This window comes from Schistocerca serialis, chromosome 1 (assembly GCF_023864345.2).
Source record: "Schistocerca serialis cubense isolate TAMUIC-IGC-003099 chromosome 1, iqSchSeri2.2, whole genome shotgun sequence".
NCBI lineage: Eukaryota > Metazoa > Arthropoda > Insecta > Orthoptera > Acrididae > Schistocerca > Schistocerca serialis.
This window is the reverse complement of record NC_064638.1, coordinates 199,750,867-199,767,624: the sequence shown is the minus strand read 5'-3', so window position 1 is coordinate 199,767,624 and position 16,758 is coordinate 199,750,867. Positions and strand designations below refer to the sequence as shown.

At 40.1% G+C, this 16,758-nt stretch overlaps 1 protein-coding gene across 1 annotated transcript in view; it reads right to left on the bottom strand.

The window, feature by feature from the left end:
- The window catches only part of LOC126458820 (esterase FE4-like), a 223,891-nt gene that overhangs the window by 48,861 nt on the left and 158,272 nt on the right, over window positions 1-16,758 (bottom strand). Inside the window, exon 6 of the mRNA XM_050095822.1 lies at window positions 4,910-5,057. Within this exon, the coding sequence (XP_049951779.1) occupies window positions 4,910-5,057 (148 nt within the window). The remainder of the gene's footprint in view (window positions 1-4,909; window positions 5,058-16,758) is intronic.

Sequence of the window (16,758 nt, the reverse complement as noted above, 5' to 3'; positions counted from 1 at the left end):
TACACCGAAAGTGACTGTAACGTTCATGCTTGGATCGTTGGATCGTCTAGGCATCCTGGAGTAAGCATAAATGAATTTTTGTAAGTGGTTCAGAATCCGAGAGTATGTGACCGCGGCCGTTTAGCATGTTTCCACAGCGAGCGCCCCCCCCCTCCCCCCCCCCCCCCCTACCACCGCTTGCCCCGGCCCCAGATGAAGCAAAAATATTCAAATGTTTGTGAAATCTTATGGGACTTAACTGCTAAGGTCATCAGTCCCTAAGCTTACACACTACTTAACCTAAATTATCCTAAGGACAAACACGCACACCCATGCCCGAGGGAGGACTCGAACCTCCGCCGGGACTAGCCGCACAGTCCATGACTGCAGCGCCTTAGACCGCTCGGCCCAGATGAAGCACTCCGCGCTTGTACGCTTCACTCTACTACTCAAATACTTAAGCGCCCACTGCTTCGCTCACGTTTGTGTAGTAGCTACATCAAAAATAGTTTTATAAGCATAGATTAGGCCTCCTGAAAAATTAATGTATTAATGGGCCTTTTCTTTTTCTATGCAATTCTGACAAATTTGTCGTGCTGACTGTTAAATAACCTCCTTTCATTTAGTTCACAAGTTGCAACTCATAAACTTTTCAAGCTAATTAAGGCTTCTAAAGCATGGTCTACTCCAAAAAGCGATTCTAGTACCTAAAATCCAAGGTTTATGTTAATCATGCCTCTCTCGTTCTTTGGGTTATGTTTTCGTAGAAACTTTCATCCCTAACACTTTCTTTACGTCTAGCTGAGAATTGAAATACCAGTTTGCGTGGGTTTAGCTTTTCTTAATATAAATAAATATTTTCTTAAGAATTGCCATCCACTATTTCACCCCATTGGGGGTTGAATTTCTAAAAACAATGAAACATGTACTTTTTTATTTCAAACAGAGACGGCAAATACAAATTTTGATAGATTTACCTTTGAAAAGGCTTTCATAATGAACAATTTCATAAAATTTTTCATTCCGTATTTCAGGTAGTTGAATTCCTAAAAACACTGAAAGACGTATTTTTATATTTCTAGCCTAGAAGTCAAATATCAATTTTCATAGGTATAGCTTTAAAAGTGCTTTAATAGTTCTTTAATAATTTATTAAAAAAATTCACCACTATTTTACCCCCTTAGAGGTTGAATTTCCAGAAATTCTGAAACAAGTGTTTTTTTTTTGACAGAAAAAAATACTAATTTTCGTAGACCTAGTGTCTAAATTGTCTTAATAGCGTCGTATTTTTAAAAAGACTTTCATCCCCTTTTTCACCGCCTTAGGAGTGGAATTTCGAACAATCTCTTCTTAAGAGGAGTTGGAACGCCCTATCCCGACAATGTTAATTGTATTTCAGGAACCGCTGTAGCCATTGACATGAAACTTTAGAAGGACGTTAAACTGTATGTTCTGAGTCTACTGAACTAGAATTATTGCATTTCAGCCACTGGTTTCGGAAACACAATTTTTTAATTGCACAGTTAAATTTTTGGGTACTTTTTTGTACGTTATCCCAAATAATTTTATTTATATATAACTTTAGGTTCTTATTTTAGTTCAGCAGACTCAGGATATGGATGTTATTACTCCCTGAAAATTTGAATACTTGAGGTGGTCTCTGAGACTTAGCGAAAAATTCAACAGGAAATGTAAATTTTCTGGAACGGCTTATAAAGTTTCAAAAGACTGTAACTCACTTAATATATGTTTAATTTTTTATTTTTAGTCACTCAGATGCACCCAGCACCATACTGTATATTATCCTCTGATCTTTTTCCAAGTTTTTTCTTCTTTTCTTCTTTCTGGACTCTTCAGTGGCTAACTGTGCTGCATACTTTGCTTTCTCAATGCGAACCTTGTCCATCCGTTCAAGCTCTCTGGTGCAGTTTGCTCCAGGATTAATTCCCATATGCTGTAGCACTTTCAGTCTACCAATGTTGCCATCATTAAAAGCAATAACAGCATTACTGACCCGCCCGCCCCCCCCCCCCCCCCCCCCCCACTTTAATGTCTTCATTCCAACAAAAACGTATTTTGGTAAGCGGATCCATAGGGCTTATAAGATTATCGAACGACTCATTGGAATTTTGAGTCTGACCGTGCAGACACTTCAGTAATTCAGGATTTGCCAGCTCTCCGTAAATAGGTTTTATGATATCCATGACTGCTGCTGGGATGGAATGTTTATGGTTGTATGAACTGTTTCAGTACTGGGCATTGCGGTAATTGCGCCATGAATCAGGTCGATGAGGGCAAATGTGGTGTACTGGTTTTCATCAGTTGACAGTCTGTGGAAGAAGGTAGCCCATACTGACTGCTTCATTTTCAACAAATCCTCAGTATTATTTCTAATGGCCATCCCGTAATACTGCTGTAGTTCATCAATCATTTTGTCTGTCAGCCTGCCTCTTATGGTTTTACCATCAGAAAGTTTCTTGCCTGTCAAACTTTGTTTCAACTTCCTCAATCTGGTGCCTGTCCCTCTCTGGACATGACCAACACATTCCAGTTTTGTAATAATCTTCTCAGCACAAGGCTGAGCGGCTACTATACTGTTATATACTTTTGAGTCTCCATCACCTAAGAACTTAGTGTAACACACTCCCATTTCGTTCACAGATCGACTAAAAATTTCAATAGCTGCAGAGGCCTCCATACCACCACTTCTTCCTTCATAATTTCTGTCACAGATATGCTCTTCTTCATTCTCTGATTTACACTTATAACAATGTTTGGTTAAAATCCGGAAATTTATTACCTTTCCAGTATCCACACTGGTCACCGTAGCAACTGTAGCTGTGCCTGTGCGAAGTGCCATCGAAAGTTACTCGTATGTCAGTCATACCACTATTTATTTCAACAGCTTCGTTTGCAGCACCCTTCATTGAGTCATAAGCAACAGATTCCACAGCAGCTCCAATAAATCCTGCATACTTGTCGATTTTACAAGGTGGGAATGGAATATTCATCACGGCACACATTGTTTCTGCTACAGTGTGTCCTTTGCCAATAGCTCTCAATCCATAAAACGACCTAACATTTACTTCAAAATAATTATCTTTACAATTATCAGAATTTCAAAATGAATGAGTATATTTACAACTGGCACAATTAAAGATAAGTTTCCTCGCTAGTCCATTTGATACCTTACTGTCTACATGTAAACTAAGTGGCCCTCCACACATTTTACAACACACACATTCACCTAACCTATCATTTACATCACTTTCGTTTTGAAAAAACTGTGTATGACAACGTTTTGTTTTAATCTTCGGAGCACTAATGGGTGTTCCTCTAGATACTGACGAGTTTGCCTGTTTATCATCGTCTGTAACTTCACACGCCACATGTTGAAAAAAATGTTTCCCTTTATTTGAAAATCTATTACCATGAAATCCACGTTTCTGAAAAACACTTCGTTTCGGCGTCCTACTTTACATTTTGAGAGATTTACCAATTTATTCGTCACTTTTCCTTGGAAAAACGTTAGCACTTCAACATACAACGCGTGTTTATACTATGAAACGACACGATACTGTTTTTGGCAGTGCTACCAATACAAACAAATAATTTAAGCTTCATAACACAGTAATCCACAGCCTTCTACATAAAAAATTACCGATTTTATTAGATCTTGAAGTAATGCACATAAAATTTTAATATTTTCAACCGGTGTAGATTATATTAAAAAAAATAAAATAAAATACTTCCCACGTATGTATCATTTTATTCGGAAAATTGCAAATTTTATAATGAGATAAAATTCCAAAAACATGAAACAAAATTTTTTTCTGTTCTAAGTCCCCTTAAACGGAGCCTACAGTATAAGATCAACATCCTTTGCAAGTTTCAGGTTTCCGTCCTTAGCGGTTTCTGCTGGGCGATAACAAGTCAGTCAGTTGGCACGTTGTCTTTTACACATAGACATTACTAATACTAAAAATCAATTAAACATATCCTAGAATTCTTTCTTGAAAATATATTCAGTATTAAACTCCGTCAAGCGCATCGCTGTAAAATGATAACTGCATCCAATACATTTTTAAAGAGAATTTATGTCGGCCCCGGAAGGTCTCAGAAAAATATTTTTTTAAAGAAATTTGGTGAAAGATTTTCCGCAGTTTGTTTCTTTATAGGTTATTCTCTGAAAGCAGTTGCAGTTGCAGTTACAGGCGCCACGCGTCGTTGTTTGGGTGTGTGGGATAAATTTTGCACTCACTTTGGTCACTTTCAAAACATTCTGGAGACTGCCTTGAACACTTTTTTTAGAGATGCTGCTCCATTGCAACTTTTCACGCAACATCGTTGACACACAACGGTCGCACGTTCAGTAGCCAATACAGCCTGCTCACAACTGTCTGGCGGAATGCACAACTGTTGCTGCAGTCGTTAGTTCAAACTGCCATCGAAGTTACTACGCTGACGTCGCTTATATGTCAGGACAAAAAATCAGCTTCGGAACTTTCTGGACGGAACCTCTCCGTAGTACCTCAGCGATGCGGAAATGTGACGCCGTTGATGATAATCTGCCTGTCGGATGATGTGCAGGCAGGCGGCAGGTGTTGTACAAGCAGATTAGTCTCTCCGTTCCTTTCATTTCACATTCATCTAAATAAGAAACTACACTGCACTGGCATGTTGAACAATCGACTCTTCATAAGAATTCGCGAGAAGGCAACAGCAAACCACATACTGTAGATTTAGAGTTTGTATGAAAGCACAATAAAGTGAGATGCTTGCACTAAACTAACTCTCACCGGTTGAAAGCACGACTGACTTTGACAGTGGTAAGGGCAGAATAAGATATGAAGCGGCTTCATGGCACTCAGAAGTCCAAATATATATAAACAGTTGACATAACAATTTAAGTAAGCTGTAAAATATTTACCGAAAATTCCGAGGCGATAATTGAAGGTCACGAAAATGACGCCGCTGTCCACGAAATAGTACGGCACGCCGCTGGTTCCAGAAGACGACGTGAAGCAACCGCCGTGGATCCACACCACAACAGCCTTCAGAGTTTCATTCTGCGGAGCCTGCAAATCAATACGCAGTTGATACAATTCAACATACAAAGGGAGGAACGAAACACTTTTTCCTAACAATATTCCTTCTAAATTCCTAATACGAACAACATTTTTGATTAAAATGGAAAGAATAGGTAATAGCCGCCTTAGGATCGTACGATACTTACACCAGGTCCGTAAACGTTGATGAACAGGCAGTCTTCAAAGCCGGTCGCGTACTTGGAGTACTGCGTGCACGCCCAAGAGGCTGCCAGCGTGTCCAGGACACCGGATCACGCCGCTTTCCTCACTGGTGGCTGTCGACGTGACGATACAGTTCGTTAATACAGGTTATCGTTTCAACAAGACGCAGAGATTTGTCTGTTTAAGGTACGTGATGTGGGTTACTGGTGATGGGTTACTAACGGTAGTGGAAATCGAATTGGCCAGATACGATAAGACCTAAGTGAGGATCTGAGGTTCGAGAGTGAGTCAATAAATAAGTCGCTAACTGGGACAGAGATATTAGAGTAACGCGACCAACCTGAAATTTATTTTGTTTTTCAACAAACTGCCCATGTAACCATAACACAAGCGATTCAGAGCCTGCAGCATAGAATTTTTGTCAAGGCGTCAACGTCTAATCGTGCGGGATATAAGAACTTTATTTGGTTTCTTAAATTTCTGCAGTTCACAAGTGCGATGTTCCCTTCGGAGGGGGGGGGGGGGGGGGGGGGGGGAGGGTAGCAAAATACGTCTACACTTTTTGTTTATGATTTTTTTCTTGCCGATAACCAACTGTCCGTGAAATAAAGTTGGAAAATTTATGGGACGAATTCCGCGAACAGTCCCTCGGCTCACAAAATTCGTGTTGTCCTAGTCGGATGCACATTTATAGGACACCTGTCATTTTGATCTGACTGGAGATCATTGAACATTGGCCATGCTATACTGTGAAATGGCTACCTTCCATGCGACACGTGCTGCAACCTTCTAGATATACAGGGTGGTCCATTGATAGTGACCGCGCCAAATATCTCACGAAATAAGCATCAAACGAAAAAACTACAAAGGACGAAACTTGTCTAGCTTGAAGGGGGAAACCAGACGGCGCTATGGTTGGCCCGCTAGATGGCGCTGCCATAGGTCAAACAGATATCAACTGCGTTTTTTAAAATAGCAACCCACATTTTTTATTGCATATTCGTCTAGTACGTAAAGAAATATGAATGTTTTAGTTACACCACTTTTTTCGCTTTGTGACAGATGACGCTATAATAGGCACAAACATATGGCTCCCTATTTTAGACGAACAGTTGCTAACAGGTAAGTTTTTTAAATTAAAATACAGAACGTAGGTACGTTTGAACATTTTATTTCGGTTTTCCAATGTTATACATGTACCTTTGTGAACTTATCATTTCTGAGAACGCATCCTGTTACAGCGTGATTACCTGTAAATACCACATTAATGCAATAAATGCTCAAAATGATGTCCGTCAGCCTCAATGCATTTGGCAATACGTGTAACGAGATTCCTCTCAAAATCGAGTTGTTCGCCATCCGTAATGTTCGCACATGCATTGACAATGCGCTGACGCATGTTGTCAGGCGTTGTCGGTGGATCACGATGGCAAATATCCTTCAACTTTCCCCACAGAAAGAAATCCGGGGACGTCAGATCCAGTGCACGTGCGGGTCATGGTATGGTGCTTCGACGACCAATCCACCTGTCATGAAATATGCTATTCAATACCGCTTCAACCGCACGCGAGCTATGTGCCGGACATCCATCACGTTCGAAGTGCATCGCCATTCTATCACGCAGTGAAACATCTTGTAGTAACATCGGTAGAACATTACGTAGGAAATCAGCATACATTGCACCATTTAGATTGCCATCGATAAAATAGGGGCCAATTATCCTTCCTCCCATAATGCCGCACCATACATTAATCCGCCAAGGTTGCTTATGTTCCACTTGTAGCAGCCATCGTGGATTTTCCGTTGCCCAATAGCGCTTATTACGCCGGTTTACGTTACCGCTGTTGGTGAATGACGCTTCGTCGCTAAATAGAACGCGTGCAAAAAATCTGTCATCGTCCCGTAATGTCTCTTGTGCCCAGTGGCAGAACTGTACACGACGTTCAAAGTCGTCGCCATGCAATTCCTGGTGCATAGAAATATGGTACGGGTGCGGTCGATGTTGATGTAGCATTCTGAACACCGACGTTTCTGAGATTCCCGATTCTCGCGCAGTTTGTCTGCTACTGATGTGCCGATTAGCCGCGACAGCAGCTAAAACACCTACTTGGGCACCATCACTTGTTGCAGGTTACAGGTTGACGTTTCACATGTGGCTGAACACTTCCTGTTTCCTTAAATAACGTAACTATCCGTCGAACGGTCCGCACGCTTGGATGATGTCGTCCAGGATACCGAGCAGCATTCATAGCATACGCCCGTTGGGCATTTTGATCACAACAGCCATACATTAACACGATATCGACCTTTTGCGCAATTGGTAAACGGTTCATTTTAACACGGGTAATATACAGGGTGTTTCAAAAATGACCGGTATATTTGAAACGGCAATGAAAACTAAACGAGCAGCGATAGAAATACACCGTTTGTTGCAATATGCTTGGGACAACAGTACATTTTCAGGCGGACAAACTTTCGAAATTACAGTAGTTACAATTTTCAACTACAGATGGCGCTGCATGTGATGCGAAAGATATAGAAGACAACGCAGTCTGTGGGTGCGCCATTCTGTACGTCGTCTTTCTGCTGTAAGCGTGTGCTGTTCACAACGTGCAAGTGTGCTGTAGACAACATGGTTTATTCCTTAGAACAGAGGATTTTTCTGGTGTTGGAATTCCACCGCCTAGAACACAGTGTTGTTGCAACAAGACGAAGCTTTCAACGGAGGTTTAATGTAACCAAAGGACCGAAAAGCAATACAATAAAGGATCTGTTTGAAAAATTTCAACGGACTGGGAACGTGACGGATGAACGTGCTGGAAAGGTAGGGCGACCGCGTACAGCAACCACAGAGGGCAACGCGCAGCTAGTGCAGCAGGTGATCCAACAGCGGCCTCGGGTTTCCGTTCGCCGTGTTGCAACTGCGGTCCAAATGACGCCAACGTCCACGTATCGTCTCATGCGCCAGAGTTTACACCTCTATCCATACAAAATTCAAATGCAGCAACCCCTCAGCGCCGCTACCATTGCTGCACGAGAGACATTCGCTAACGATATAGTGCACAGGATTGATGACGGCGATATGCATGTGGGCAGCATTTGCTTTACTGACGAAGCTTATTTTTACCTGGACGGCTTCGTCAATAAACAGAACTGGCGCATATGGGGAACCGAAAAGCCCCATGTTGCACTCCCATCGTCCCTGCATCCTCAAAAAGTACTGGTCTGGGCCGCCATTTCTTCCAAAGGAATCATTGGCCCATTTTTCAGTTCCGAAACGATTACTGCATCACGCTATCTGGACATTCTTCGTGAATTTGTGGCGGTACAAACTGCCTTAGACGACACTGCGAACACCTTGTGGTTTATGCAAGATGGTGCCCAGCCACATCGCACGGCCGACGTCTTTAATTTCCTGAATGAATATTTCGATGATCGTGTGATTGCTTTGGGCTATCCGAAACATACAGGAAGCGGCGTGGATTGGCCTCCCTATTCGCCAGACATGAACCCCTGTGACTTCTTTCTGTGGGGACACTTGAAAGACCAGGTGTACCGCCAGAATCCAGAAACAATTGAACAGCTGAAGCAGTACATCTCATCTGCATGTGAAGCCATTCCGCCAGACACGTTGTCAAAGGTTTCGGGTAATTTGGTAAACGGTCCATTTTAACACGGGTAATGTATCACAAAGCAAATACCGTCCGCACTGGCGGAATGTTACGTGATACCACTTACTTATACGTTTGTGACTATTACAGCAAGATCTATGACAAAGCGAAAAAAGTGTTCCAACTAAAACATTCATATTTCTTTACGTACTACACGAATATGTAATAAAAAGTGGGGGTTCCTATTTAAAAAACCGCAGTTGATATCCGTTTGACCTATGGCAGCGCCATCTCGCGGCCTAACCATTGCGCCATCTGGTTTCCCCCTTCAAGCTAGGCAAGTTTCGTTCTGTGTAGTTTTTTCGTTTGATGCTTATTTCGTGAGATATTTGGCACAGTCACTATCAGTATACAGGGCGAAATTTAAAACTATATGCCGTATTCTGGAGTTTGCGGCTTATTTATTGACTCACCCTCATACTTCTGTGGTGTGTACATATGTACGTAATTCACGAGCGTCGCCAGGGTTCTTATTTCAAACATTGACACGACACACTGCATCTATGGTTAGACTGTTTACTGTTAATACAGACAGCATTGTGTGGCAAGGATTCCTGACAGGTCTTCAGAGTTGGACCACTGAACTTATTTTGTTGAGCAACAAAATGTGGTCATTTTTACCTAGGTTTTCCGTGATTTCCTTTGACCATTTCAGACAGGTGGAGATATGGTTTCGTCTAGACGGCGAACATTCTTGTCCCCTGATCTAGCGTTCGGGGGCTTCCGTAATTACCACGGCATTGAAAGCACGCTACTTAATAACCTTTCCTCCTGATTGTTGTTTCGTTGTGGCAACCCCACAGCTAGCGGATTTCAATCCCATTCTAAAATAATACACTGTTTTTACTACAGTGTGATAAACACACTGTAAAGGTGTTGGAAAATGTGCAATGAGATGACAAAAGTCACGGAATAGCAATACGCACATACAGATTGCGGTAGTATCGCGTACAAGGTACACTATGTGATGAAAAGTATCCGCACACCCCCAAAAACATACGTTTTTCGTATTAGGTGCATTGTCCTGCCACCTGCTACCAGGTACTCCATATCAGAGACCTCAGTAGTCATTAGACCTAGTCGGAGAGTAAAATGGGGCGCTCCACGGAACTCACGGACTTCTATCGTGATTGGGTGTCACTTGTGTCATACGTCTGTACGCGAGATTTCCACACTCCTAAACATCCATAGGTCCACTGTTTCCGATGTGATAGTGAAGTGGAAACGTGAAGGTGAACCGTGACGGAATGTCACGGGTCGTTCTCTACGTTTCCTCATTGTCTGTAGGGCGTTCCTTTTGAAATTCCCGCTTCGCGCTCTGCTGTTTTCTTACCCTAGCCAGAGGGCGCTGTGACGCTGCTGCGGCCGACTGTCTGCCGTGTTTGCGAGAGGGCGTCGGTCTGGAGGAGGGACTCTGGTTGCGGACGTCTGGGAGCGAACAGGAGGCCGCGCCGTTCTGTTGTTGTATGGCGCGTCTGGCGTCAGATGTGATGCATCGTTAAGACCGTGATAGCCGCCAACGTTACTGTCTTGGTCGCAAATGGATCAAAGAGGATGAGGCCTGTTTGCCCATTGAAGCTCCTATACTACGGATGTCGTCGGACTTAAAGTAAGACGTTTTGACGATTAATTTGAGTAACTGGCAAGCAACTGGGGATTCCGGAGTCTACAGTAATGCGGAGAAGATTATTTGTTTCGTCGGTGTGTAAATGACTGAACAAGGAGCAGTTTATTCAATGTTCACCTTATGCTCGTTTTCTGCGTGTGCTGTTCGCGAGTCTAAACTTGACTCTCGCCTTGTCTGTTGATTTTGAGCGCATCGTCAAATACTGGATCCAAGGAGTGACTGTCAGTTAATTAGCTGGATCCTTCCTTTTCCTCGTCACGACGCGTGTTAAATGGCAAAGTAGAACTGTAGACCTTAACTTGCTACCTCATTTGCGTGGCTTCAATAACAGAGCCTAACCTGTTAACTAATTAAGGCTTGTGGTAAACAAAGGTATTTAAGTATGTTGTTTTAAAATATTACTTGTCTTTAAATACGCCGCTAACCTGGGTAGCGTATGTTCTGGCTATTTTAAATTAATCACTGCTCAATAGCCCAACACAGTTTGTCGGCCGTCAAATGCCGTGTGTGTGTGTTATTTATTCCTTTATTCTAGTTAATCTATAAGCATGCTATTCTTAATTTGTTTCTCTAGGTAGCCAATAAGTTGCCAATTTTGGAGTGTTTGGATGGATTGCTGTTCCTTTGAGTATAGATTTGTCAATTTCCAATTTATTGTTTTTCCACGAGTATTTAATTGTGCTTATGCGCTTATATGTGTATACATGGGTGGAATCTAAATTTTTTTATTACTGTTGAGCTGTACTTAATGTCATAGTGTAAAGAATGGAACTTATTGGTGGTTAACTGTCGCCGTAAAGTGTTGTAGACGGTGCACTTTCCTGATATTCGTCTTGATGTTCCAGTCAATGTGTAAACTTGCTAATTATTTACTCTTTACATGGAGTGTGCTTGCCTTGATGTTATAAGTGACTGTTTCATAACCAGTTTTTTTTAATGCGCCTACGCGCATGTTTATATTTATGGAAACTTTAACTAAAGTGCAGAAAACTGAATCAGCTGTTTATTATTGTTCAAGTGTAACAGGCGACTTTTTTTGGTCTGTTATCAAGTGTTACAATAAATACAAATTGCAGTGAAGCGATGCGCTATTTCAATTGTTCCCGCGATTTACTGTTCAAATATTGGAGGGAAGTGCGTGTCTCAGAAGGGAGACGTACAGCACAAAAGCGTACAGGCCGATCTTGTCTGTTGACTGACAGAGACCGCCAACAGTTGAGGAGGGTCGTAATATGTAGTAGGCAGATATCTGTCCAGATCAACACACAGGAATTCCAAACTGCCTCAGTATCCACTGCAAGTCCTATGACAGTTAGTGGGATGAACCCGCTATTATGAACTATTATGTGTTTTTAGCCTGGCAACTTATTAATTAATAATAATAATATATTAGAATATACAGTATAAAAAATGAAGACCGCTTACAATGATAAACATTATAAGGACTGATATTGAGAACAATTGTTCATACAGCATATAAATACATGCCCTTATTTCTTTAAATGACGTCCCAGAACATGGTATTCCCACTGTATAGCGTCACTTCTAGGCAGGACTGTTGAGGATGAAGAAAGGTGAGGTCATCTCCACATACAGGCCGCTATGGGGTGAGGAACGGTGTAGATGGAAAAACTCATACTTGATTTTAGATTAGATTAGATTTACTTTCATTCCAATTGATCCATAGTGAGGAGGTCCTCCAGGATGTAGAACATGTCAGAAAAACAACAATACATGACAAATATTTACAATGCAAACAAATAAGCTAATGTACCATTCCACAGGTCCCAAGTGGCATGGTCGTCATTTTTTAATGAATACTATATGAAAAAATCATTTTACAAATACTAATGCACTGAATTTAAAATAAAAAAGTTTTTTATTTATTTATAAGGTAATAAACGTGTAATACAACTACTAAATACTTATTTACAATGAACACATTACTGCACTGATCTGGTGCAGAAGTTAGATTGTACTCACACACACACACACACACACACACACACACACACACACACACACACACACACACACACACACTTATTTACAATGAATGCATTACTGCATTGAAATTGTGCAGAAGTTATATTGTACTTATAATATATATATATATCAGTTGGTTCTACTGAGAAATTCATCAATGGAGTTAGAGGAGTTGGCCACCAAAAATCCTTTAGGCTTCTCTTAAACTGAATTTCATTGGTTGTTAAGCTTTTTATGGCTGCTGGCAAGTTATAGGAAATGTGCGTTCCTCAATAATGCACACCTTTTTGTACAAGACTAAGTGACTTTAAATCCTTTTGAAGATTATTTTTATTTCTAGTATTGATTCCATGAATTGAGCTGTTGGTTTGAAAAAGTGATATATTTTTAATGACAAATTTCATTAAGGAATAAATGTATTGGGAAGCAGTAGTTAGTATCCCTAGTTCCCTAAACAGGCTTCTGCAAGATGTTCTTGAGTTCACACCACATATAACTCTTACCCACGTTTTTGTGCCCAGAAAACTTTAGCTTGGCTTCATGAATTACCCCAAAAAATAATCACATATGACATTATGGAATGAAAATAAGCATAGTAAAAAAAAAGTAAGGGCCCTAAAATGGAACCTTGTGGGACCCCACATGTAATTAGTTCCCAGTTGGATGATGCCTGATAGGTCGATACATGTCTCTTTCCTAATAACACCCTTTGTTTCCTGCCAGAGATATAAGATCTGAACCATTTTGCAGCATTTCCTGTTACACTATAATATTCTAATTTACGTAAAAGGATATTGTGATTTACACAGTCAAATGCCTTTGACATATCACAAAATATACCAGTTGCCTGCAATTTTTTGTCTAATGAATTAAGACCATTTTCACTGTAAGTGTAGATAGCCTTCTCAGTATCAGAACCCTTTAGAAATCCGAATTGTGACTTTGACAGTATGTTATTTGAGATAAGATGGTTATATAGCCGATTGTACATTACTTTTTCTAAAATTTTTGAGTATGCTAGCAAAAGTGAAATTGGACGGAAATTTGATGCTATTTCTTTATCTCCCTTCTTAAACAGTGGCTTAACTTCATATTTCAACCATTCAGGAAATATTCCACTGATAAATGACTGGTTACACAGATAGCTTAATATATTACTTAACTCAGAATCACATTCTTTAATAAACTTTGTTGATATTTCGTCATACCCACTAGATGTTTTTGATTTTAATGATTTTATGACGTATATTATTTCTGCTGGAGTATTCATATTATGGAAGTTACTTGAAATGTCTGGTCTGAGGTATTCCATAGCAGCATCTACAGAACCTGACAACCCCATCTTGTCAGTATCAGTTATAAAATGTTTGTTGAAAAGTTCTGCAACACTATACACGTCTGTCACCAATGTATCATTTACTCTTAATGCTACTTGTTCCTCTTCATGTCTGGTTCTACCGGTATCCTCCTTCACTATATCCCATATAGTCTCTAGTTTGTTATCTTATATGACTGTCTTTTCCTTGCAATATATTTGCTTTGATGTCCATATTACAGTCTTTAATATTTTGCAGTATTTCTTGTAATGTGCTAGAGTATCAACATCGGAATTGTTTTGGATTGGCAGATACAGTTTTCTTTTTGTTTTACGCTATACCCCTATTCCTTGAGTAATCCATGGCTTCTCCGTAGACTTTGCTCTAACCTTGGTAAGTTTTGGGGAAAAACAGTGTTCGAATAAGGTAAGCACTTTATTAGCAAAAGTGTTATATTTTTCATTCATGCCATGAGCACTGTAAATATCAGTCCAGTGAATGTCTCTGAGGAGTGTCCTAAAATAATCAATTTTTGGCTTATTGATTACCCTGTTGAGCTCAGATTTAACAGATTTTATATCCTGTTCAGTATTAACATTTAACAGAAGGAACTGCATGTCATGGTCTGAGAGGCCATTGACTATTCGTTTTGTAATATAATTTTGTTCATTGGACTTTTCTATAAAGATATTATCAATGGCTGTGTGTGAGCAATTGGCTACCCTAGTGGGGAACTTTACCGTGGAAATGAAGTTGAATGGTAGTGTTACTAACTCAAATACTTATTGGGAGAGTCTTTAAGGAAATCTACATTGAAATCACCAGCAACCACTATTTCTTTGTTTTTGGTTGTTAAATGGGCCAGTACAGCTTCAAGGTGGTTTATGAACAGAATAAATTTACCTGCAGGTGATCGATATACACTTAATATTATGAAGGATTTTTTGTGAAATTCTACTTCTGTTGCACATACTTCCATGTGCTGTTCTAGGCAAAATTTATGAATGTCTATGTTCTTAAATTTATGACAGTTTCTGATGAATGTGGCAACTCCTCCTTTCTCCATTTCTGATCTACAAAAGTGAGATGCTAACCTAAACCCTGTAACACTTAAAAAGTTCTATACCAGTGGTCACATGATGTTCAGAGAGGCAGATTATGTCAGCTGGGTTTGAAGACTCTAATTCATCTACGCAGGTAATTAATTCATTAATTTTATTTCTCAGACCTCGAATATTTTGATGCAATAAAGATAGCTGACGTTTCACATTGACTGAGTTAAAATTGGGTAGAGTTAAAATACCTGCTGACTGTTGTAAATTCTTAAACAATAGCTGTTTATGCTGATGTAATAAGCTAGAATTATGTTTTTTGGTTTCTTTCTCAAACTGAAGGTTTGTCTCAAACTGGAGGTACTCGCAGTGTATGTAGCAAAGACTTCTAGGTTATTGTGTCCACACTGTAATCTCATGCAGTGCTTCTTAAAGAAGCTTTATCTTATCATGTTACAGCTATTGTTTTTCTTACCGCGATAAAAATATTCTGAGCAGCCAATTTCCATCGATGATGGTTAATGCCATAAGAAAACAACTTCGAGGACGTATAAAACCGTTCATCGTTCGATAAGTGGATGAATATGTTTGTGACACTGTTAGTACGCCACCATTTGCTCAATCTAATTGTCACCTCACACCATGCTACGGTCTTTATGCCTATTGAGACATACATCCATTTCAGTGTGCAGCACGTCCTAACATAATAGATACTAATGGAACTAGACAGAGCTTATGGCAGCCGTGATCTATTGTTCACAGATGTTTTATTGAAATTCTCCTGCTAACAACAAAATCTTTTCGCTTTTAATTTATGACTTGTATTTGACTTTGAAATAATGTATGCCGGCCGCGGTGGTCTAGCGGTTCTAGGCGCTCAGCCCGGAACCGCGCGACTGCTACGGTCGCAGGTTCGAATCCTGCCTCGGGCATGGACGTGTGTGATGTCCTTAGGTTAGTTAGGTTTAAGTAGTTCTAAGTTCTAGGGGACTGATGACCACAGATGTTAAGTCCCATAGTGCTCCGAGCCATTTGAACCATTTTTTTAAAATAATGTGTTCTACTGTCATTATATTTTCAGACCTATATTTTATCTTTATCTACTTCTTCTAGCACATGTAAGCCGATCGTTCTTCTGCGTCCTCAACTGATAATTTATTTCACTGTTGTGTTGCAGAAGCACGAAAGGCAGTTTTTATTTCGAGACCACTGCTGTGACACTTTACTCGGCAACTAGCTTAATGAGTATGTTTCCTCTAATAAATACGCACACTGTTATTTCATACTTAAGTATTTGCACTCTGCCTTTTCTGTACTTTAGTCATGATGATGGCTGTTCAGTAGTTGAACCGGTCACCCTTCATATTAATTTCTTATATCTAAGAAAATTTCAGTAAAAATGACAGATACTCTCGGAGCCATTCCTTGCAAAATGCAGCTCTTTAGTGCTCTATTCGCCAGTTTCTTACTGAATCATAAACTCGCCAAACCACACGTTCACTTGCTGTAACACATTATTTGCTAACCAATCTTTAAGCGAAGACGACTCATACGACGTAGAAGGTAAGAAAGATTATCTTCGTGGAAATACGGGAAACAAACAAACAAATAACACAGAACGCCAACGTCGTATCAAAAAACAGAACTCAATTTCCTTGTTCCCTCTGTTAAATTAAGTTTTAATTACAAAAGCTAGACGAAAAATTGTAGCTTCGGCTTTATTTTTCGTCAATTGTTACATGTACTCGACACCAAAAGCTGTTTTTCCTCTTTTATTTGCTGTCACTGTTTCTGCATGTTAAAAATGTACCGTTTTCCTACGTAAACAGTAGGCACGTCATTTATGCATTTTCTGTGTAAATAATATCCGTGTGA